General features: G+C 48.8%; 1 protein-coding gene across 2 annotated transcripts in view; it reads left to right on the top strand.

Annotated features, from left to right (window-relative positions):
- Nucleotides 1-24,934, top strand: part of HSF1 (heat shock transcription factor 1) — a 71,763-nt gene that overhangs the window by 17,527 nt on the left and 29,302 nt on the right. The window contains exons 2-4 of one of the 2 annotated variants that reach the window (XM_059815471.1): nt 1,283-1,391; nt 7,222-7,358; nt 9,231-9,355. In XM_059815471.1, the coding sequence (XP_059671454.1) occupies nt 1,283-1,391; nt 7,222-7,358; nt 9,231-9,355 (371 nt within the window). Of the gene's footprint in view, nt 1-1,282; nt 1,392-7,221; nt 7,359-9,230; nt 9,356-24,934 lie in introns of those variants that run through there. The other variant, XM_059815472.1, reaches the window with a different exon arrangement.

Here is a 24,934-nt window from a genome sequence, read left to right as displayed (position 1 = left end):
CCCTGGTGCTCCTGCCAGCGCTCTGTGCTGGTGGTACGTGGGATGATATTAGCAGGAGGATGGATCAGAAGCAGGACTTTGTCATGGAAGAAAGTCCGGGTTGTAAAACGCGTTCGGAATTCTTGTGTCGCTTTGCCAGAATGAAAATCCCTTCTTCTGCTGTTTTGCAGATGCTTATGTTGACAGTGTAATTCCTGCGCAGCGTGCCAGAAAGGTAATAGAAACCATACTTGATAAAACGGCACCACAGACCTGAAAGCGAAGTGGCTGAAACGTGATCCTGACTACTAGTCAAGATAGTTATAATAGTCAAAATAACTAGTTATTCTTGGCATGCACTGTTCCACGGGTGATAGTTCGTTTCCCAAAATCCATCAGCAGAAGTACCTCAGGGTTTAGAGGCGCAGGAACGCTTCCTCCCGTCTCTTACCTATGCCTACTTTTTAAATCTACGCATAGGAAATGTTTACCAGTCGCAGTGCAAAATTAAAGCTTGTTAAGTCAGCCTTGCTCTTGCTCTGCCAGCAACAGCGTGTGTTGCTTTTAGCTGCTCTGGACCTCGTCTGCATGGGCACAGCGAGCTGCCCGAGCCTGGCGGGACACAGGATTGCCTTCATTTGTCTGCAGATGTTGATGTTTAAAGTCAGACTAGCCTGGTCATCTTAATTTGCTCGGAAGATCGTTGGCTGTTGCTGTAGATACGAAAACAAGTTAATTGGGACAAGCTGGGGAATTAATGGATTTGCAGTTGCGCAAATTGAGGTTTAATCTTTGTAGACCGCGTCACCTGCTGGGTTGTGGTTTTTAAGTCTCTGGGGAGTTGTGCTCTGCCGGCACTTCCACCTTAGTAGCTTGATCACAGCGTAAAGAGTTATCGGCCCGTTCTCGATAACGGACAGATGCGTGTTGTTCTTCTGGGCCGAGCGCAAGGCAGCGTGATTTAGCTGCCGTTGGCTGAGAGTGCTCCTGTGGGCACTCACCCCGGCTCAGCTGGGACGCGGTGACCTGCTAAACGCTATCCGCATCAGGAGCTGAAGGATGTAGGTGAGGTCCCTCTGAACTGCGTTCGCGAGAGCCTGCGTTGGTCAGATGGTAACAGCTCCCAACAAAGCTAATAAAGTGCGTTCTTACTGCAGCCGAGGGACTCCAAGAGATGGGGCCGTTACTGATCTCACCCACAGCGACGTAGACTTTATATCTGTGAAATGAAGGGCAGGTGGGCTTCTCTCTTTTCTGTGTAACGGTGGTTGATAATGCTTCATTTTGTTTTGTTTTTTGACAGAGTGGAAACAGCTTCCATGTGTTTGACCAAGGCCAATTTGCCAAGGAGGTGCTTCCAAAGTACTTCAAACATAACAACATGGCCAGCTTTGTACGGCAGCTCAATATGTGTAAGTATCTTCTGGGCAGCTCAGAGTGCGAAGTGTAAAGTTCATCCTGAAATAAGGTTCCCCTTTTCTGCCCAGGTTTAACATAGGGGACGTTCCATTGAGTTGGGAGCGTTTGCAGTCACTCAGTTTTTGGGGACCAAGTGGTATTTTTAAGCTTGGCCTCTGCTGAAGGGAGTAACAACTTCTAAAACTGAAAACTTCTGCTAGATATAAAGAACCTCAGACTCTCAGACTTCTTGATATTATTCCCGATTATTAGCGCAGGAGTTCGGAATGCTTCCTTTGTGTTCACCCATCATTAACGTTTGCGACGGCACTCTTTGCCGTCCTGTGCCGTGAAGAAGGACCTCCTTTGGACTGCTTCCAGCGAGGCGGGACCACCACATGTGACGACTTGTTCATTTTCTACTCGCTTTCTTGAGGGGATGTTGCTGCCAGCGTAGAGCGGGCATTGGCTGAACTTGCTCTTCGAAACAGCAATTATTTAAAAAAAAAAAACAATCCATAGAATAGGGCTGGAGGGACCTCACAATCATTTGTTCCAATCCTCCGCTTCAAGGCAGGATCAACTACCTCTGTGTTGTTCCTGATGACTTTGCATCTAACCTATTTTTTCCAAGTCTCCAGTAATCAGGATTCCGTAAGTTCATCAAGGAAGTGCTGTTGGTGTAAGGATAGTGAAGCAGTGGAGTTGATTGCCAAATGTCTAACCCAAACCTTCCAGGCTACAGTTTAAATCCTCCACTTCTATCTGCTGTGGATATAAAGAGATTTATTCCTTTTCCCTTTTCATCAGCCTTCGTGTCTTTGAAAACTTGATACCTCTCCTCAGTCCTCTCTTTCTTTCTTTTTTCTTTTTTTTTTTTGTTGAACAGCGTGGTTTTTTAATTCTCGTAGGTTGTTTTCCAGCTTTTAATCATTTACATTCCTTTCTGAACTGCCTTTGTTCCATCTCTTTGTTGAAGTGTATTGGCCAACGTTGGGTGTATCACTGGATAGAACAGAGTAATTCGTGTGTCTCGAAGGCGATACTTCCGTGTGTATCCCGTTATGGCACTGGCCTTTTTCTCAGCGCTGTGACATTGACTTTTATGTTCAGTTCGTGATCCACCACAGCGTTCAGATCGTCTTCTGTTCGGCTACTATCTACCCGGTGGTTTTCCCTCCCGTATTTGTTTGGGTTTATTCCTGCCTCAGAGCTGTGCCTTGTATTTGTCAGTAGTGACTTTCATTCCTCTTGTCAAATCACTTTGAATTGCAGTCGTGTCTTTCAACACATTTGCCGCTCTTCCCCGCTGTGTTTTATCAGCCAGTTGAGCAAACATGCTCTGTTCGGTCCTTCGTGCCGTTAATGAAGATGCCGAATTGGACTGGGCCCACGCTCTTACACACAGCACTACCGTATTTTTTGCCAACTGCTCCCTAAATCAGGCTTTTTCTGTTGGGTTTTCGCCCATATTGTATCAGTTTCGTCTTGCTGATTTTCCTCCTTGGAGGATGTCGTGCTTTGGTTGAGATGTCTGCTGCTTTTCTATTTCTTCTATCGGAAGAAAATCAAATTGGTTTAACCTGACCTTTTCTTGTCTCCTGGGTTTGTTTGGTTTTGGGGGTTTTGTTACTTAGGCACACGTGTACGTGGAAAGCGGCACCCGCTTGCGTAGCTCTCTGAGAAGGGTCCCAGAGCATTAGGGAATACTCCGTTTCCCATCGCAGTTGAGGAGAGGTATGCCCAAAATACCAAATCCTGCCAGGAGAACGAGGATGTCATTGGGCGACTTGTGTGTAATTAGAGACGGGACAGCCGGGCACCTCCGGAATGTCGCTTACCGGCGCTTTTCGCCTTGCTTGCTCTTTCTTTTGCTGGAGGACAGGTAGGAAGGCTCAGGTGGGGAGCGGGAGGTCACCCTGCAGAAGGACAGGCTCCTTCAGTGGCTTTGCTTCCCTGCTCCGAGTGACCTTTCCAGCTGCGCTTCTCCTGTCCCGTCACCGCATCTGACTTGTGTTTGGAGGGAGGAGGGTGATATTTCCCTCCGAAGCACATGTCTGCAGGTGCCTTTAGTACTTGCGTGTCCTGGAACGCTTCGGGGTAGGATCAGCCCAAGCATTAGCTTGTAAAACAAGGTAAGGGCCGCCGCTCCGACTGACGCCGTTGTAACTGGGGAGTAAGAAGAAGAAAGCGAGCTGTCCGGGCTGTTCCCTCTCACTGTCTGGGATGTTGAAAGGGCAGGGGGGATAACATTATTCCGTGTGTCAGCTCCTTTCAATAGCAGGGATAGAAGAGCTGGAACAGAATTAGGTGATCGGAAAAAGCACATCTGAGTGATAAGGTGTTCTATTAAAAAGGGGGGGGAAAAGAAGTAATAAATCTCCAAGACAAGCTAAGACAGGGCTGAAACGTCTTTCTAACAGCACCTTTCCCAAGTGGCTCAGTATTTCTGGAAAAAACGTGTTCTGATCAGAAATGGAACTGAGATTTTTTTTTTTTTTTAAGACCTCAAGGGCTGGGTTCTCCAAACAAAATTCCTGCCCTCGACCCGACTTTTGGATCTTTCTGACATGTTCAGTTACGCTGCCGTGATAGCGCGGTGCGGCACTGAGATGACGGAAAGCCAGGCTTTGCGTCTTGCCCTAGGAAATGAGTAAATGTAACTTCCGTGTTCAGGTGTTTGTAACTCCTTTTCTATGCTTAATCTGTGTTTTAAGGTTGATCCTGTTCTCCCCAATCTGTGTTATAGAAGCTTTGATTTACTTGAATTATAAAAGGGGTTTCTTAGCTGGTGATTGGTAGCAGTTTGAGGATTTCAACTTATTTTAGAGTTGAGTGACACGGCAGATTTATGTCCAAACTTGAAAATAAATTGGGAGTTTGTCCCTACGCTGCCTGTCCTGTTTGCCTGAAGAACGGGGATTGCTGAAGGACAAGTAGTAAAGAAGACGACACCCAAAATGGAACATGATCTTCTACACTTAGTTTATTGGCACTTGCTTGTTTATAGCACAGTTATTGTTGCATTTTTCTCAGATCGCTTCGTGTTAGCGTAATTATATCACCTGTTCACAGGGAAGTTTGAAGTTCCTTATCCTGGCTGGGTGAGTAGTCCAGTGACGTGAAGAGCGCTCCGAGCTAGCTTTCAGGCTGTGGATCCCAAGGCAAAACCCGAGCGAGGGTTATGAAATTCTCCAGAACCGGTGTTTGGCGGCGTGTGCTGAGCCTTGCTCGCCTCTCTGGGCACACCCGCAGCCAAAAGAAGGAATCTGCTGCCAGCTCAGGTGGAAATTTTCTCCAGGGACCCCTCTGCTCCTGTTCTAGTTGCTGTATGAGCAAACTGCATCTGAGTTGCTGCGTCAGGTCGGGTCCCTTCAGTGCACGGGTGCAGGACTGTCCAAAGCTTTTGCTGTTCTGACCGAGTATCTCCGTGCTACCGGCTCCCTGCCCTCTACTAATCAAGCAATATTCTTTTTCCCCATGCTCCCCCCTTCCCGGTTTTCCAAACTTACACCGCTTAATCCTCCTCTTACCCTTCGGATGTGCAGGGAAATCGAGAACTGCCTGACTGTGTAAATGCTCCGAGATTGATGGGTGCGTTTGTAGCTGCTCTTTCCTGCCAGCTAGCAGGAACGTTCCGGGATTATCCCAGAGACATTGCTTCACGGCAGTCTGCTCGGCTTCCTCCCCGCGCACACAGGTCTGCATTTACGTTTTGGCTGCGGGTTCTTGTGATAGGCAGCGACATAAAGGATGCCTTTCATACACCTCTCACGTGGAGGTTATATCGGGGATTAACTTTAATGCTCCAGATGTGGGCTGCAGAGAGCATTCCAATGTTATTAGAAAGGATGACATTTTCATTACCTTTCAACACCAGCTCTTTGAATAGCTGTGGGGCACATTCTGTGCTTCGTGACCGGGCCTTTAGTTTTTAAGGATCACTTGAATAAGCGAAAACTGGCTAATATCACTACAATAACGTGTAATTTCTCTAAATCACTTTCTGCTGCAAGTGCAGGAAGCTTTTTTTTTTTAGCACAGCTGTGGTCTGAGCAATTTAAATAACACTCTTGATTTATTCTAGCCGTTTACAGAAATGCCGAGATCCAAAAATACTTTGATGCGCTGCACTCTGTTCTTGAGTGGCTTTTAGGTGTTTTAAGTGCATCTGAAGACTTTGGCGCATCACTTCTGCCTGAACTGTTGAGGAAGCGCTTTCCAGCGTGCCGTGCCTCTCCCTTCCCCACGCAGCAGAGGAATTGCACCGTCACCCTCACCAGAAGGTTGTTTTGCTGCGGGAATAACAAAAGCGGTGCTTGTCGCTGTGGTTCTGGGGAACTGCGTGGGCCAGGATGTTTTTAATCGTCGCATGTTAGAATGAGAAAAACGATGTGGATTTATATTCCTTAAGGTGGCGTAGACTGGTTAAAAAAAAGAATTTTGGGCTTTGATGTTAAGGTGAGGAGATTGTTAACTCGAACGTCAGCTTCAGGACTACTGACCCTGTTTGCAGAGAACGGCAGAGATTGTCAGCTCTGTCCTGGTAGTGTTGTCCAGCTCACTCAGGAGGAAGTTTTCTGGAAAGGCTCTGAAGCCTTTGGGAGGTCATTTATTTACCTTCTGTGCCTTGGGGTCTCCTTCCCTATAAGAAAAGTGCTCCTTATTTTCAGGGTAAGGATCAGAGTGCCCGGAATGTGCCGATTTATCATAGGCGTGCCAGCTACAGTAGTCTGCATCACGGACTGGTAGGGTGAGGTAGCACGTGCTGCAGCGAGAAGGCGCTGAGACGGAGAACGGAGGGGCTTGGGAGTTCGATTCAGTGCAGTGATAACTCGTCATCTCCACTGTGTGCTGATGGACACGTGCGTGGCTCTGTCTCCAAAGTGTTCCTGGTTTCAGTAGTACGTGAGATGATAGGCAGTGGTGCTTTATCTGCATCACGTATGCTGCTGAGTACACGGCTAATCGCTTTCAGAAACCATTCTGTTACCTGAATAAGTAAAACATAAGCCCTCGGGGGTTGCCTGGAGGGTGGGCTAAGTGTTTGAGGCTCTTTTTGGTGGTATTTTTGAAAAAGTTTTCTTTAAATGTATGTCTTGCCTTGCCTTGCTCTGCCCTGAAAAGGCAAGGCGAGATTAGGTATTCAAGGAACGTGTGGACGTGGCATTGTGGGACATGGTTTAGTGGGCATGGTGGTGGTTTTTTTTTTGGTTGATGGTTGGACTTGATGATCTTACAGGTCTTTTCCAACCTTAGTGATTCTGTGAGATGCTCTTTACTCATGTGACAGGACAGTTCCCTGGGAGTGCGGGGCTTTTATCAGGAAATGCTGAGGTTAACTGGAGACTCTTTGTTTCGTTCCAGTAATTTCAGCCTTTCTTCTTGCTGACCCGTGCTACCAGCCGAACATCGGCATAACTTGGTCTTGCGAGCGCAGCAAAAGGTGTTTTTCCAAATGGTTCTGGGATGTAGTAGTGGATGCCATCTTCGCCGCCGTCTGTGTCGAGCCTTTGCTCAAGGCAGGTGGCTGAGTGGCCTGGCTCCGCGCTCCTGGGGAGAATCGGAGGCAGGGGAAGGATGCGGTGGCTGGAGAGGACTCGTATGCTGTTAAACCATGTGGAGAGGATCAGCATAAGCCTCTGTCCAAACGTCTGTCAATGTAAGGAAGGGTTTCTCATTCCACATAGCATTTTTAGGATGAGATCGGTTAGAAAGGAATACCACAGTGATAGAGCACTGGGTATTTAAGCGAACAAGGGTAACTTGTGCTAGTTTCTGCTTTCTCAAGTTCACGTTTAGCCTGTTAAGCTTTTCTCCAATCATGTACCCTTTGATTTTCAGATGGCTTTCGAAAGGTTGTCCACATTGAGCAGGGAGGACTGGTGAAGCCAGAGAAAGATGATACTGAATTCCAGCATCCATACTTCATCCGAGGCCAGGAACATCTCCTGGAGAACATCAAGAGGAAAGTAACCAGCGTAAGTTTGCACAACAGATCTTGCTCTAGATACGCTGTTTTAGACCAGAGGATTAATCTGAACAGCATCAGTGTGCTCTAAGGGTGGATGGACGTTGGCGTCATTGGTTATTGTTTTACGCCAGCAGCGCTTCTCGCTGCCTCTGCCCTCTCGCCCAGGCACAAGCCGCAGTGCCATCCTGCTGATCAGCTGCCTTCAGGTTCTTGGTACCAGCCCCTTTTGTTCGTGGGTCTTTTTCTCACTGTTTTCAGCATTAGGTTCTTTACGGCGCTGCTGGAGACTTCCCCGCTCTCCCACACCACCAACAGAAAACAGCCGGCGCTCTGGCCTGCCCAACCAGATTGTTTCTGAGTTCAGTAAAAAGGGTCACTACATTTTTCCTGGTTTTCTGGACAAGTAGCATCTGTTTGAGTTTAGCTTGATGGAGGGAGGTTTGCTCTGTCCTCTGGAGGGACTGAAGAGCTATTGTACCTTTCAGTAGGAGGGAGAGCGATCGCTAGCTGAGCTGCAGTCTTTACTTAAAACGCTTCAAGGAATGAAAAGTACGTACATACAGTGTGTACGCACACAGACCCATGAAGATGTGTTAGATGTAGTGGAAGGAGGAAGAAGAAGGATAAGATGCCTGAATTATTTTCAATGTGTTAACCTCCAGTGTATCCCAAATACAAACTTACACATTCTCCCTTTAAACTCACAGATGTGCCTTACAACTGCCCGCATTTCTTGAAATACCGAATTGCAGTAGATGTACTGAAGACATGGCGTAGCAGCAGTTGGTATCAGGAGTTCCAAAAACGCTTATGAACTTTCCAGGCTAATTTATTAGTCCTGAAGTGTGGGCTGGAGAAACATGTTTTTGTCATTCTTTTCCAAACACTAATCAAAGCAGCGTGTAGAGAGAGTAGCTCACTCTTCTGTCTATCCCAGGGTGCTCTCAAATAACCGTAAGTGCCACTTTCACTGAGGCATTTAGTTCCTCTAGACATTTTCACAGTGGGCAAACGCGTTAGAAGGATGTAAAGAGATCTTAAAGATATACGACCTGCTGGCAAGTGAAGTGGAGAGAAGCTGCTATTGAATGGGTGAGATGTGTTAACCCCTATAACGGTTGGCAGATTCATAGGCTTCTCACGTGGTACAGCTCTTGTGAAACATGCCTAGGCGTCATTTCTCGTGAGTATTTTATCAGAAAAATAAAATCGTCTGCTCAGAATCGTCTCCTCAGCTGCTTTAACACTCGTAGTGGAAACGATGAGGATGTCGAGCGACCGGCTGCTGCTCAGGGATCTCTGGAAGAGGCTTACCGTTCCGCCTGCGGGCCTCTCTGCTGCAGTGAGCTCGCCTGCCCTTTTTCTCCTGATTTTCTTTCTCAAACCAGCTAATGACGGTCTTAGTTGCTGAGACCGATATTCAGTTCACTGCACGCAGCAGAGGCTTTTGAAAGTGTGCGAGAAGAATGTTTGTTTCCTCTCGTCAGTGCAGATGTGCTCCCTGGTCTTTGTGGCCGCGAAGTTTTAGGTTGAGGATTGTCAGAGGTAGGAATGTCTCGGTCCGTTGCCTGTCTGAAGGCTTGCATAGGCAAACAGCTCTTGTGCAGGCCTTCGCTTTTACCTGAGCACTCTCTTTCTGATCCAAAATGATACTTTTTTTTAGGCTGCGACAGAATTTGATGTTTTCAAATAGCAACGTGCCCGCAGAAAACTTGCTTTGTAGGCAGCTGGTTTTAGTCCCTTGACACAACGCACTCAGGTGCGACTGCAGCGGCTGGTCTAGAGCGGGGAGATGAATGATTTGCAGTATCAACTTTGAAGCTTAAATAACCATTTTGTAGGAGGGAAACATCACTGACATCTTCCTTTCTGTCTCCAGGTATCCAGTATAAAGAATGAGGATATAAAGGTTCGGCAAGACAATGTAACCAAGTTACTGACTGACATCCAGGTGATGAAAGGAAAGCAGGAGAGCATGGACTCCAAGCTGATAGCCATGAAGCAGTATGTATGTGGGAAGGGGATGGCAGAAAATGCAGGAGAGTTTGCCCAGTGATTTCTTTCCTGAACGCGTTATTTTTAAGACCTCGTCTGAGAGAAGGCTGGCTGCTGCTTGCTTGCTCTCTGTTTCAGCTTCCAGGTGTCTCGGGAGTATCGCCCGGGCTTTAAGAGGCTTTCTGCTTAGGGCGAGAAGGGGGTGGCGGAGGGACCTTTCGAACACGATTAGAACCCATTAAAGACCTGGTGCCACAGCAACCAAACCTGTGACCCCACACACAGCGTAAAGCTTCTTTGGAGGACGGCTCTGCTTTGAGGTATCAGTTGGAAAGGCTGCGAAGACTTCAGGAACTTCCTTCCCTGCCCCGGGGGTTACAATCTGAAATTTCAGTCAATGCATGGTGCTGGGTTTTTCCCTTGTGGTTTGTTTTTTTTTTTTTTCTCCCACCAAGCACAACTATTCTGTCTTGTCTCACGCTGCACCAGGGTATTCAAGTCATTTGGGATAACATCTGCTGTCCTTCTTTCTAATACCCTATTCTTCCTCCAGGCTCTTGACTTCTTACTTGCACCCAGTTAAATTCCTGCTGGATACCGCTCACCCGGTATTTGCTGTTGGGTCCGGAGGCAAAATGGGTGATCTTGAGTGCCACTGATAAATCCTGCCTTACCTTTAGAGATGATGAGGGCACTGTTGCTCACCCTTACGTGACTTTTTCTCATGGTGGTCAGACAGAAGAATTTAGTTGATGTCACCTAATCAGAGTCCTTGAGTGGTGCAGCAGGAACTGGCTGCCCGCCCGGACAGCAGGATCTGTGCGTAATCTGCCCGCTGTAGGGCTTGCACTGAGATGCTTGCAGTTGCCTTTAAGTTTAGATACCTGTTGAAGGCCAATGAGTATGGGGGGTGGGTGTCTGATTCCCTTAGGTGCCTTTATAAATCTGGATTTAAAGTGCTTTTTTGTTTGTTTCTTTGTTTCTTGTTTACCTCTCCGCAAAGTGGAGTGAATCATACGTCAGTGAAGTTTATCATATGCCGTTCTTCATCTCTGCCGTTGTTTCTAAGGAATTTGGTTCTGGGTCTCACGGAAAACAGAGCAAGCAGCCCTCTGTTCTTGCTGGATGATGAACCAGGAGGGCGGGTGGGGGGTTTCGAAGGGACAGTTTCGCAGTGGAAAAATATTTCTTCCACACTATGTTCCAAAGCCTCCCTTTTCTTGGATTTCATTACTGTATCTTGTGCTTGCAGATCACTTCTCTAGCACCTCTGGTGTTCATGGGAGGGGAGAGAACTTGCTTCGTCTCCAAGGTCATTCTAGATGATTCTCTTCATCTTCTATTTGCCCCAGGTACGAGCACTCAGCCTTGCATCTAGGCTGTGCTTCTCCTCGGGCTCTTCGCAAGAGGAGCAGGAAAAGCAGATTGTCCTTCTAACCTCTCGGTGAATGGCGGGAGGTAAAAGATTTGTGTACCGTTATCGACGGTGCGGTTTCATGGGTCCGTAGGCAGCAGAGGTGGCTCTTTCTGTTTTCCTTTTCAAGGGAGGTAAGTGACTGTCCTAGGGTGGCTTTGAATGCAAAACTCATGTGCAGCCAACCTTGAGTGAGCAAGAAGCTGCCTCAACGAAGCGTACTCACCACGCTTGTCTCCTTCCCTAAAAAACGAAGCAAAACGAAATCTTCGTTAGTCCTCCAGCAGTTGTACGAGTTGTATCAGATGTTCTTAGTAATGAACCCACGGTTAACTCCACAACAGGATAAACTTGTGCGTCCCTGGATTGGAAGCCCTTTTTTTCCACTTGCCTGGAAAAGCTATCAGCTGCCTAAAACAATTACTTTGCCACTCACTGTGATGCATCGTGTCTTCTGGCAGCTCTGGTCCCAGCCGTAATCACAAGAAGTTCGTGTGGGAGGCTTCTGCGCGATTGTTTTCTGTCCGTGGCGGGAAGAATAAGCAACACCAAGAGCCCTCTTTAAACCCAGCTGCCAGTCTTGCGGTCCCAGCACATGGTGCTCGTCTAAATTTCCCTGGCTTTTGCAGTCCTCTGGCATGTTTTGAGATGCAGGTGTCTAGGCTCGTACCCCTGTATTAAAGATGAGAGCATTCACAAATGCATTATAGGTCTCTAGGCTGCGTTCTGGCTGCTCCGCTGGCTCTCGCTAAAGCAAACATTAGCATTATTAATTATAAATGGTCTGTAAACCACTAGGTGGAGTGCCGACAGCAGTACTTTGAGCTCTGCTAAGAGCAGAGAACTGACAACCTCTCTCAAAGCAGAGAAGCTTCCCCCCTCCTTTCAGGAAGACAGTTATTGACCAATTAATAAAAAATGCGTTTTGCACTTTTTTGAAAGCTTGTCAGATAAATAGGCTCCTGTAAGACAATCAAAATTAAACGCTTTATGTCAACTATGAGAGTTACGCAGCCATCTATTAGCAGGTCTTCGTCTTGGGACGGATGCCTGGAAGAAGTGCAGTACCAGCCGAGCAGCCCTCTGCTCCCCAAAAGGGCGGCTGCCCTTCGCCGTACCGGCTGCCGCGCCTGGGCTCCCGCTCCGTGCCGTTCCTGGGCTCCCGCTCCGTGCCGCGCCTGGGCTCCCGCTCCGTGCCGCGCCTGGGCTCCCGCTCCGTGCCGTTCCTGGACTCCCGCTCCGTACCGTGCCTGGGCTCTGGTACTCTGCCACAAGAGCTGCTTTGCTCGCCCGCACAACAGAAAACATCCAGCGGAAAGAACTGGGGGACTAGTGAGCGGGGCAGGTTCAGCAGCAGGTCCGGGGCGACGGGCCCCCCACTCCTCAGCCCTGACAGGCTGCCGAGCGGAGCTGCGTGGGGGCACGTACCCCGAGGAGGTGCTGCACGGGCTCTGGCTTGGAACATCCAGCTGCAAGCTCTCCGTAGCTTGTAATTGCAGAATAACCTCTTCTTGGTTGAATATACTCCATTCTTCCTGGCTACTTCTCCATCCTTCACGGCCGTTAGTAACCGGTTTTGTCGGTCTTCCGCAGGTTCGCCATATCTCTCAATAAACACAGCTTTTGGGTCTGCATTTCATTATCTTTCATTTTTCCCATCTCCATTGTTAGTACCGGACCCCTGTACTTGGATTGCTCTTCCTTTTCTGGAGGGCAGGGTTTGCAAGCTGCTCTTCATGTCTTCATTTTCCCAGGAACTTGTGGTTAAAAATTCTCTTCTTGCTTCTTGAGTAATAATACATCCGATTCGCTTAAGGTTAGTCTTTTCAGTTCTGGATCTGTGGTGTGCTTCAAAGCATCCGCTGGTCCTTACCGTGTCATTGTCACTCGTTTTCTTGACAAGTTTTTTAAATGTCTTGAGGACCTGCTGGTTTACATCATGTTGCATCTCTATAGTAGGGTTATTCCCAGTTCTTCTCCTTCCCCTTCAGCACACCAACGTCAACAGTCAACCTTCTCAGCATCCGCTCAGCTACGATCGTTTCGTAGGTGAAATGGTGTGGATTAAGACCTTCAGCTCGTGCCTGTTGTGCTGCGGCTTCTCAGTGAATCGCTACAGCTGGCAGCAGCCAGAATCCCGTTGGATTCCTGCCTTAACCGCACCAGAAAGCGCGCAGAGTGGACTTCATGATCTTACAGGTCTTTTCCAACCTTAGTGATTCTGTGATTCAGAGGTCTCTGTTGCAAATTCTGTGGGAATCACGGCTTTTAATCCTCCAGCGTGGAGGCTTGAAATACATTCGTGGCTCAATAGAGGAACCACACGTATCCGCACGAGATGGAAGAGACTTCAGTCGCCGTGCAGAACTTCCAGGCAGACCTGCCACCGGTTTGCAGGGGAATTGGAAAAAAAAACCCCGTTCACACTGCAACGGGGCTCGGACCTGGTGAGGAGGAGCCAGTTGTCAAACAAACTCCAGTGCGTGTTGGTCTTTGAGGGAGAAGTTTAATAACGGTGACCCCCCCGGAAGTTTTTCTGCACAGAAATACGCAGTGTGGTTCAAACTCGCTCACGCTGGGCGAGCTAGAAACACCCGAACTTCTAGAAACAACGGCCAAGCGTTCAAACGCCGGAGTGGATTACCTGAAGCTACGTGGGTGAAGTGAACTTCAGCTGAATGTCTGAGTTTTTTTCACCCCTGAGTTAGAAGCAGGTTCATTTTGCTGTAAAAAACAGCGTATTTTTGTATGTTGAAGTGCAAGATTGCGATGAGTGACGAGTGGTAGCTCTGAAAATGAGCTTGCGATGGGACCGCAACATCCTGCATTCGCTCTCTCTTGATGCGTAGGAGATCTCGGTTAACTGTTGGCTTTGTAAAAGACGTAGGTCTGACCACAACCAGGGGAGTGTGTCTTGTATCAGCAGCGTGAGAATGCTGAATCATTGAGCAAACTTCAGGAACAGAAACAGGAATGACTAAACTGATAGAAAACCTGCTGAGTAAGGGGTGACCGGAGGAGCTCAGCCCTCTTTACTGAAAAAGGGAGGTGAACGTTCGTTCAACGTTCAACGCTGACGTGCCCCTCTGGAGGTAACTCCGGCCTGAGGAACGGAGTATTTTTCATGCAGTGACAGAGGTGGAAATAGATAAAGTGAAACTTAGCCAACCTTGTGAAACTTGACCAACCTGATCTCCTTCTATGACCAGGTGACCCGCCTAGTGGATGAGGGGAAGGCTGTTGATGTTGTCTACCTGGACTTCAGCAAAGCCTTTGACACTGTTATCCACAGTATTCTCCTGGAGAAGCTGGCGACTCGTGGTTTAGACAGGTACACTCTTCGCTGGGTAAAAAACTGGCTGGATGGCTGAGCCCAGAGGGTTGTGGTGAATGGGGTGAAATCCAGCTGGCGGCCGGTCACAAGCGGAGTCCCCCAGGGCTCAGTTTTGGGACCGGTCTTGTTTAATGCCTTCATTGATGATCTGGATGAGGGGATAGAGTGCACCCTCAGCAAGTTTGCAGACGACACCAAGTTGGGCAGGAGTGTTGATCTGCTTGAGGGTAGGAAGGCTCTGCAGAGGGATCTGGACAGGCTGGATCGATGGGCTGAGGCCAACCGGATGAAGTTCAATAAGGCCAAGTGCCGGGTTCTACACTTTGGCCACAACAACCCCATGCAAGGCTACAGGCTTGGGGATGAGTGGCTGGAAAGTTCCCCTGCAGAAAAGGACCTGGGGGTGTTGATCGACACCCGGCTGAAGATGAGCCAGCAGTGTGCCCAGGTGGCCAAGAAGGCCAACGGCATCCTGGCCTGTATCAGAAATGGTGTGGCCAGCAGGAGCAGGGAGGTGATCATGCCTCTGTACTCGGCGCTGGTGAGGCCACACCTCGAATGCTGTGTTCAGTTTTGGGCCCCTCACTACCAGAAGGACATTGAGGTGCTGGAGTGTGTCCAGAGAAGGGCGATGAAGCTGGTGAGGGGTCTGGAACACAAGTCTGATGAGGAGCGGCTGAGGGAGCTGGGGTTGTTCAGCCTGGAGAAGAGGAGGCTGAGGGGAGACCTTATCTCTCTCTCCAATTACCTGAAAGGGGGTTGTGGTGAGGTGGGTGTTGGTCTCTTCTCCCAAGTGACAAGTGACAGGACAAGGGGAAACGGCCTCAAGTTGTGCCAGGGGAGGTTCAGGCTGGATATTAGGAAAAAGTTCTTTACTGAGAGAGTGGTGAAGCATTGGAACAGGCTGCCCAGGGAGGTGGTGGAGTCACCATCACTGGAGGTATTCAAGGAGCGTGTGGATGTGGCATTGTGGGATGTAGCTTAATGGACATGGTGCTGTGTGGTGTTGGGTGGGTTGTGGCTTGTTGTTGTTGTTGTGTGGTGGGTTTTTGGTGTGGGGTGTTTGTTGTGTTTGTTTTTTTTTTTTTTTTTTTAGGTTGGACTTGATGATCTTACAGGTCTTTTCCAACCGTAGTGATTCTGTGATTCTGTGATTAGCAGTAAGGTCTGTGCTCTTAAGAGAAAAGAAGTATTTGAACAATACGTGGAAGGCTGTGGTTGATTTCTTCAGCACTGAAAATGCGAATTTAAGATTCTCCATTTCAGCCACAGCTGTTGGACTAGAAGCAGGAGTGAACGCCTGTGGGTGCTGCGGCTTGTGCTTTACCGACCAGATGATCACAGTGTTCTGGGGGTTTTTTGGCTCGAAAATCCGATGCCACAAAGTATGCTCCGGAGAGATTTTGGTGTCTGGTGTCTTGCTCTCCTTCCCCCTCACCGGTAGGCTTGTCCCCATCTTACAGATTTTTGAGGAATCCAATTCCAAGACTTTTCCCCTTGAACGGGGTGCGTTAGCGGGCACTAACGTGAGCTGGCTGTAAACGTGACTTGGTTCTCCGGGTTGAACTTGGATCCGAGTAGACTTGCTCCGCTGTAGAGACCTCGCTTTAGCCACAGCGTGAGCGTCACTCCCGTGAAATTCTGCGGGCGTCAGAGCGGAGACGCCGGTGGAAACAGGGGGCTGTGCCCATTTTACAGGTGGGCAGGTGGTGTCTGAAAGAGGGTCTGTAGGCCAGCTCTTCTTCGTCTGCTCGGTCATACTCCTCCAACAAAGGGCTCTGATGTCTGACAGGGCTGAGCGCAGAAGTGTTCAGCCTGCCTCGTGCGTCGAGTGAGGGGTCTCTGAGGGTTGTGGTGGGAAATTACAACTGGTTTGTACTACCCGAAACAGTGACAGTCGTCTCCAAAGGGGTGAGGGTGCCAGAAGCATAAAGCTGTTTCTCAGAGCCTGAAACACTCCGTTCTTAATTATCTTTTTTCTGTCCAAAGGTCTGTTTTGAATTGGGGGAAGGGGGTCCGCGTTCGCTAAACACACCAGGTGTAATTTATATTAAGCTGCTTTGTTGGCATAAAAAGAAGTTTACGGTCACGGCTTGTCTTCTGTTGAAGTAAGATCTTTGGAGCATATTGAAAATGCATATGCTAGGAGAGGGAAAGCTGTTCCGGGGGGTTTTACTGGTTTGAGTTGGATATCATCTTTGGCACATCCAATATAATGCTCATGTAGTAAATGTCTTTTTATTGCACAGCTGTGAACAGACCTTCGCAAATCTTCTCGTATTGACTCAGCTTAGCTCAAAAAGTCTGCCTGAAAGACTAAGGAATACAATCAAAGGCATCTCCGCTGTCTTCTGATAACGCCTGGCTGGATAATTTGCCATCAGTCTCTAGCACTGGCAGCGAATGATGGAAAGTAGATAAACTGAACTTTGGGTATGAAAATATTTATTCTTCCTCGTCAGCAGCTCCTTCAGCAGAACTGGATGGAGCTCCCGAGGGGCTGCGGTTTTGCGAGCGAGGACATCGCTTCCCCGGAGCGCGGGGCAATCTCACCTGTTTGGGTTTGGTTAATCTGCACTTCTCTGCTCTTAGTCTGACATATTTGGGGGGTTGTTAGTTTTAGGGTGGGTTTTTTTGCTTCTCCTGGAAAACAGAAGTCCCTTGTCTTCTTCCAGGTATTTTATGGGCCTCTGGTGTTTTTTTATTTAAAAAAAAAAAAAAAAAAAAGGCAAGCAAGCTACAGGTGAAACAAGTGTCTGAAACGGCCGTGAGCTTTAGGGGAAATTTTAATGCTCTTCGTGGCCTCTCGCCTTTCTGGCTTTTGGAGTTACGGGTCACATTGCATCACGATTTTTTTGTCCTTCTAGCTACCTCGTGGAGAAAGATGTGCAAAAAGAGCAAACCTTCTCATTCTGGGGAGCGTAAAGCCTGAGGTTCCCTTGCTGAAGGAGCAAGGAGTCGCCTTTCGTTCTGGCACGGGTGCTGCAGCAGAGCTTTCATCCGCTCCTGCTAGCTGAAGGGGGATCTGGAGTCGAGGTTGAAAGTGCCTCGCTGCGCTTGGTTACTCTCAGCTCCTTTTTCAGGCAGTTAACCATCTGAAAATGACGACTTCTGCGGATTCTGGGGTTTTCTTTTCCCCTGTTCATCATGAAGTGAAGTTTATTGGAGCATATGAAGACAACCCCTTCAGGCATTTCAGTGTAGATTAAATAAGTCACAGCGAGGCCTTGGGTTTTGGTTTCGGTTTTGTACTCTACTTCACACAGCTCATTCTAACACATCCCTTTTATTTTCCTCTCCTCTAAATCATGGTATCTCATGCCAGTCTGGCGTAGAAGCGATTCTTTGAAACTGTCACCGTGCAGCCTGGCATTCCCGCAGCGTGACACCGCATGGACACCTCGGGGATCGCAGCGGCTGAGAGACGCTGGGTTTTTCCGAAAGCGAAGACCGAAGGTGACCAGCTAACGCTGCAAGCCGTGTCAGAGCTGGGGCACCGAGGCTTTGCCTCCGGCTGCGCGTTGTTGTACAACTCTTGCGCTCTCCCTCCAGTCTCAACATAATAGCTCGCCCAGTTAAAGCGTCGGTCACTTAACGTCTTCTCGAACTTCTTGTGCTGGTATTTGGGAAGTGCGTTGGAAAGTGTTGCTTTTTACTCCCTGCAGCACCCTTAGCAGTTTCTTACCAGCGGTGAGGCTTTGCTTAGAACAGTCGTTAACAAGTTGGCTGTAGTAAATCGTCTTCATGTTGAAGAGTACGGCGTATCTTAAATGCCTGATTCACCAGCAGCTAGTACGCGTTTTCTCGCACGAGAAGTTTTGTGTTAAAAGCGTTACTCTTAGTATCTTTTCTATTTCTGAGCGCTTTTCATCTTTTAGTATTTTAAACTTGTGAAGTTATCAGAAACCACCACGGGAGAAAGGGTAGGAGCCCCAGCTCCAGCGGTGGGGGAAGGCATCCGCTTGAACTCCGTCCCTTCAGCTGGGAGGCCAGAGATATCTTCAAGCAAAGAGTGGTTATTAATTACACTAAATTCTGAGCAGGTTACTGACCTAGAGTTTCTGCAGTTTCTTTTGGCTTCCATTCTGCTTTCTTAGCTTCTGAAGCAGTGACTCATCTAAGCCAAATGTTTTCTTCTGGGCTTTTTAACTTGGAACTGGTTAAATTTTAAAGCGACGATTGCAATTAAAGCTGGCTCTCGCGGTGCCGCACGAGCTGTCGGGTACTCGGCAGCATTTAACTGAATATAATGTTCTCTCCCAGCCTCAGGTCTGTCAGTGCCTTTCTGTAGTTCCTCATCTCTCGCGACCTGCCTGCGGCTCTGTAAGGAGAGGGTTTTAGCTTAACCTCAGGTCTGGTAGCACGCTTGTCTTTTCGGACTGTAAACAACTCCAGAAGACAGTGCTTGGACTTCTTTTTATCTGTATGCATCTACTGTAGGTGTAGAATAGTAGATAACGGATTGCTGTGCAGCTGTGGCGTTGCCCTGGAAAAGCGTTGCAGCAATTACTAACGTTGTGAGGATAACAAGACGAGCCCGGCTGCGTAGGGAGGGTGGAGAAACCAAACCAGCGCTTTCAATGGAGGCATCGTCTCTTGATTTGGAAATATGTGTCCTGACAAGTTCTTTCGCAGGGAGGAGGGAGAGCTCTGCCTGCCTGCTAGCTCCTGCCTCTCCCGGCAGCGCCCGCGCTCGCCGCTCCCCTGCCCGCAGCTCTCCCCGGCGCTACTGCCCTCGTGCAAAGCGCGGGGCAGGAAGGTGAGACGGGGAGGCTGTCACTTCCCAGTGATTCATCGGCTCTGCTCGGGTCCGCTGGGAGCCCAAGTGTATCCGTAAGTTTAATTTTAAACAGATTGTTGAAAGCAGCAAGCTAGCCGTGGTGTCTGCACCTGTTTTTATCGCTTTTCTCCACGTCTCCTTCAGGGATTGTGTTCGCTTTGGCTCAGCGCGTGAAGCTCTGCCATGGGACGCTGAGAGCACTTCCTCCTGACCAGACTCTGTTTACAAGGCCCCGCCGCTTTTACAAGGCCCCAGTTGCTAACAGACTTTAAAAGTTGAAATTTCTCTTGACAAAAATAAATCTAAACAGACACAAGAACTTGGCCTTTTGCAGTATAATTCCTCTTCACCAGAATTAGTTTACCGTATGCAAACCCCCAGTAAATCATACCAAATAATTTTGACCCGTGTAGCTTGCTTTATGGTTTCAGGGTTCCAAAAGCAACATATATATTATCGTTTGACACTGACCTGAGGGGATAGAGTTTGCATTAGAACATTTGTTGAAAAGATTGAATCCATCAGTGTTAGGTGAGAGAAAAGCTGAGCTAGGACATAATGAAGCCAACTAGGTGATATCCAAGTTTAGTCACCGTGCGCAGAAAAGCCTCATTAACAGAAGCCCTCCCACCTTCGGGGAGTAAGGTGCGCTGTTTAAAAGCTGCTTAAACTCGTCTGGGAGATGAGTAACTGCATGGCTTTTAGTCCTAGACTTAGAATTAGGCAGAACTTTGCAGCCCTGCTTCTCTCTTCACCTTTCCTCAATAGCTCTGAGAGCGCAACTGTGTTGTTCTGCATATCTGTTCTGCATGTCTATCCTGGCGTGGAAAAAATGAGGCCCAGACTATACAGAAAAGACGTAAAATTTGTAAGATGATCTTCTGTGAAATTGCTGGCCAGGTATTTTCCGTGTTTTACACCGTGCTTTATGAGTCCGTAATATCTTGTGTCCTGTTTCTGCAGCCTGGCCAAGCGGAGCGAGGTGTTTTGGAGCAGGAGGGGACGTGGTCTCCCAAGCTGGAACAGGAATTTCTGTGCCGCTTCTTGAGCTTGCGCTGCAGGTTACTGAACCCTTTACGTTTGAACCAAGTTTTAACTTTCTGTTTTCTACGCACAAGTCGGTTTACAGGCAAACTTGACCTGTACCTCTGAATAGCACCCAGTAGTGATCCGAGGTACTTCAGAAACCTGTTTGCTTTGTCCCAGCAAGCCATGCCGCTTAGGAAGTAGCATTTACTTCTCATGTATGGGGTTTTTTAACAACATCTTTCCTAGGAAAGAGCAGCGCGAGTGAACGTGCGGAGATTCATTGCGGGCAGTGAACCTGCTTAGATGTTTGCAGCATGGGAAGGGAAGCCTCACGTGGAGGCTGAGCTGGAGGAATAGTGCTGGAGATGCTGCACTTCGGAGAAACGGGAGGCTAAAACACGCTACCCAGCGGGGTGCTGAGCTGAGAGGCAGGGACCGTGCCCGTGCTGCCGGCCGGCTGTCTGCCGGCCACGTAAAACCTGAGGTGCTGCAGTCTGAGACCCATGGCGCTGATCGCCGCGGGACTGAGCTGCGTGCCTGCGGTTTCCATTGTTCAGGGCAAATTCCAGATGGGGTAGGTACCATACAATAAATCCAAGGCTTTTTCCACAAACATGATTTGAAAACCCGCTTCCAAGAAGCGCTCTCTTCCTCATCCACCCTGCTCCTGCCCAGAGCTGCTGGGGAGCAGGAGGGAAGCCGATGAGGAAGATGCAGTCCGTGGTAACAGGACCGAGGCAGCTGGCAAAGAGGCAGCCCAGGTATCACCCTGCCCAAGACCTTACGAAACTCTCGGAAAGCATGCCGGGCAGTCGGCTTTCTGCACCTCTGGGTGGTTTAGTCACCGTGCAAAGCCTTCCGTCTGCCACTCTGAGCAGGTTGGGTGCTTTCTCTGCTTCTTGCGGGCAAGAAAAAGGACGGGAGAGTCGGCTGTCGGCAAACAAACGTGACCGTGCCTTCGCTGTCTGCAGCCGGGGTGGCCAAACCTCTTTATCAAAAGAGTCTTCTGGAGGCAGTAGTGATCTATATTCTCTTGTGAACAGGTCTGCCTGCTGGAATCGGAACTAGATGAAGGAGCATCTTGTCCTCGGGGGCCTCATCCCCGCACAGCTGAGCAGCCATGGATGTCTGTCTGCATAGAAAGAGCCTTTTTTCTTTGTGCGCTCTACAGGGTCGGGCAGCTGGACAGCATCTGTGTATTCCTGGTCAGGAGTCTGTGTCCTCCTCCGTGGTGTTCTGCCTGTTATTAACTGGCCGTTTCCTACTGAAAGGAGTGGTATTAGGATTAATTACAGCGCTGTTGCCCAGAACCTGTATCAAGCAGTTTTGCGGGGGCTCTACTTCTCACTTCACTGGTACCCGTCTGGAAGTAACAAATTACGCTTTTACTTTGGTGCTGAATTTCCTTTTCAAAATACGTGAGAGCGCAGCGAGCGGAGTTAAGTAATGATGTACTCCTGGTTCGGATTCGGAACTGAGACATCACTGTCGAGGCACTGGTTTCTTGTAGAGCTGCAGTAAATCGTGAAGCACAGCAGTGTCTTGGCGGGGGGAGTATGCAGCGGAGGCTCCCCACGCTCAGGGGTAGGATTGCAGGAGCTCAGGAGCGGGCATGCGAGAGTGCTTGTGTTTGAAGTGTTCTTCCCCAGCAGCTGTATTCTGTTAATGGGGTTTCCATCGCCCCGTTTCCTCGTGTGCTGCAGTCAGCTAAGGAAACAATTACCTCTGGCTTCAGCCCCACCAGAGCCCCCGTTCCTGGGTCGTGCGTGAAGGAAGGACCATCTGTTACCGCAAATGGTCCCCAGCCTCGCTGGGAGCGGGGAGATGGAGGTGGTGGTGATCGGCCGCCCAATCTGCCGCTCTTTTTGGTCTCGGTGGTAAGAAAATGAAGGTTTGCCTTTGCGCAGGTGTGCTGTCAACATCGTCAGCTGGAGCATCTGCCACTTCAAAAAGGAGGTGGCAAGAGCTTTTGCAGTGGGAGGGAAACGAGGCTCCTGGAACTCGGACACCGTTAAGCCTGATTTTGTGGAAAGACGGCTGCGTGTGCGTAATTAAATGCTTCCCAAAGGCGAGAAGGATGCCTGCGTGTGTGGACCTGGCCGCTTGCAGGCAAGGCTGCGGTGCTACTGAGGAAGGGCCGGGCGTCTGCGGTCTGCAGCGGCTTTCCTGTAACCCTAATTGCAAGCGTGCTATCCTTCGTTTTTGCGCTCGCCGCTTGAGTTTTGTTGGCTGAACTCTGGCTCTTCCAGCCTTGCGCTGAGACTGTGGTCCGGGCTTTTATGACCTCTAAATTGGACAATTGTAATGTGTTGTTTTATGGCCTTCCTGTGCAAAGGTTGCGCAGGCTCCAGCTGTTCGGAGATGGGGGCCAAAACACTAACTCTCCTACCGTGGCCTCCGCATGTCAGTCTGGTCCTGGGGGACCCGGGCTGGCGCGGAGTCAAACATCAGCTTGATCTTAAAATTGCTTTGATGGCTTATAATGCCGAGTATAATGTGGGATCTGTGTGTTTTATCTACGCTGCTGCTTTTTATGAGCTTAGTCACTGCTTGAGATCATCTGAAGTCAGTTTTATTGGTCTTTCCAAACCATAGGTTAAAGACCTGTGGAGTACTCGTTTTTCAGTGCAGTGATCTAAATCTGAAATTAATTACCACCGCAGTCTGACACACTGATGTTAAAATAACTCAACCCAACTGGCATCTCTTAACCCCGGTTTGTAGCGCAAGCTGCTTTCTAGCAGGTTTGCGTTACACGGTCTGTAACAGGATTTTATCCTTGGCGCTGCGGGCTCTTTCTCTGGTGCCCGTGGCTGGACAGCACGTGCAGGCACCTTGCCAGTTACCGAGGCACCGGCTTTTGGCAGCGTCTTCGCACTCTTGCGCGGCGCTGTCCTGTTCTCCGAGCCTCATCTTCGCTAATTTGCTTTTTCAGAGTATGCTGGAGGAAGAGCTGTTTGGAGTCTTCTGGTGACTTTTGTCGGGGTGGTGGTTTGAGACCGTGCCCCAGACCGTACCCTGGCCAGAGCTGGAGGAGTAGGTCGCTTCGCTGTTCGGCACCCGTCCAGTCACGTCGTCACTTAAGGAGCAGTAAACTGGTCTGCTTTTCTCTTGATCCTCTACTTTTTCAGAAGAAAAGCAGAGAACAGTTAAAAACTGCATTCATTTTCCTCTGCCCGTACTCGTCTGAAATGGTTCAGAACAACGTATCGGATGAAACAGATTCTGGTTCACTAGGAAGAGGAGGAATAGTGCAGCGTTAAATAAAATCGGGTTTGATGTCTGATTTACATCTATATTTTGCAGTAACGTGCTAGTGGGTGCTGCCGTGGCTGAAGTTCAGTGGTTGTCTTGTGCTGGGTCACCACAGGGACCCTAAATACTTCGGTCACAAGCAGAGCTTAACCCTGCGCTCAGGGTGGAAGAGAATCTCCCCGGTACTTACAGGTTTGGTCATCGTGAACGGGTTTTTTTCGATCACCTCTTCAAAAAAAGCTTCATGTGGTGTCAGAGCCGCTCTGCTCGTAGCTAGCTTAGCCCGAGAGCTGCGGGCTGTTCAAAGATAATGTGACAGGATCCCAAGGTACAAGCTTTTCAATTGAACTGTGAGTTTACTTGGGCAGACAGTTCATCTTCATTGACACAGAAGAACGGGCTCTTCCCCTGGTTGAATGAACTGGCGCTACCCAAACGCTCTGTCGCAGTTACGGTTATTTTAAGAGGTGAGTTACTACCAAATCAGTCCATCCAGCCCTGTGAGACCCCAGGCTTAATGAGCGACTGACTTGTTTGGAGTAACCTTTCCTGCTCAGTAGCATGTCTGCCGCCTTTCTGAAAAAACCCCCTGACGTCTGCAGCTCTGGAGAACCGCGGCGTTGCCTCCGTTGCGCTTTGTGACCCAGACCAACGCTTCTTTGCCGTTGTGCTCTGCTCCGGTTTGTGACTGGTTCTGAAGATGTCCCGTGTGAGACCTGTCTTCCCCCCAGCTCTCCCTAGGTTCTCCTGAGAAGTTTGCGGCGTGTCGCAGAGTTCTTTCAAGATGTTTTCCTTGAAAATTGAGATTAAATCCTCGCTGGGCAGTGAGCGAAACTATTGCTCTGCAGCAAGAGTCTTCATGGCTTTCTCTTAGACTCCTCCAGCAAGACCACAGATTTTGTGCATCTGTTGGCCTGTGTTGGTCGTATGACTGACGGACTTGACAACAGCATTTCTCTGTGCGTTCTGGTGACTTCTGCAGAATTAGGGAGTTCAACACGTGGGGTGGTTAAGGGTATAATAGATTTACCGGTCAGATATTTAGCTGCCAAAACTCTTTGACAACAGTTGTGTAGGGAAGGCATATTGGCATCGGGGCGAGGAGGAGGGTTCTTGCCTTGTGCGGTGAGCTCCGGCACTTCAAAGGCTGCTGTGCCAAGGACTGCGCCCGTGTCTCATAGTTTCTGGTGTTCCTGTAATGCTTCGGTTTATCTATTTGTGGATGCAGACTTTTGAGGGCTGTGAGTTCTGCAATTAAATTGCCTTGTGCAGTGAAAATACTCTTCCGTTAAAGCTTATTGTTGGGCGACTCTTAGTTCTTATTTTGAAAGGGTGAACAAATAATTTTTTTCCATATTATTCATGGAAACATTTATTTCCGTATTATTCATTATTCATTTTATAGGGCTCTGACGTATCCCCTTTGATCTCTTCTCCAAGCCTGAAGCACCCTCCTTTCCGTGGTCATTCCTCTTGCAGAGGTTGTCCTCATCACCCTGGTTGCTGACCTTTCAGTCCGTACGACGTCAGCGATAGCGGTGACAGCAGGGGATGGTATTCGGGGTACTGGTGGGCTGTGGGTTTATTCAGTGGTATCGTTTGTTCTTTCCCTGGCCTTGCTTACCTTTGACTTCTTCGTACGATTGATGGATGAAGGTGGAAGAGGGGTTTTGCCTCTGTAGTCAAAGGATGTTATCATTATCTAAACTCCTCACAAAAAGATGTAGACACTTTAAAAGCTTATTTCTACATTTTTATTTGTCAAGCTGGCAATGT

The sequence above is a fragment of the Gavia stellata genome, chromosome 3 (genome assembly GCF_030936135.1).
Source record: "Gavia stellata isolate bGavSte3 chromosome 3, bGavSte3.hap2, whole genome shotgun sequence".
Lineage (NCBI taxonomy): Eukaryota > Metazoa > Chordata > Aves > Gaviiformes > Gaviidae > Gavia > Gavia stellata.
This window is presented reverse-complemented; position numbering and strand designations above follow the sequence as displayed.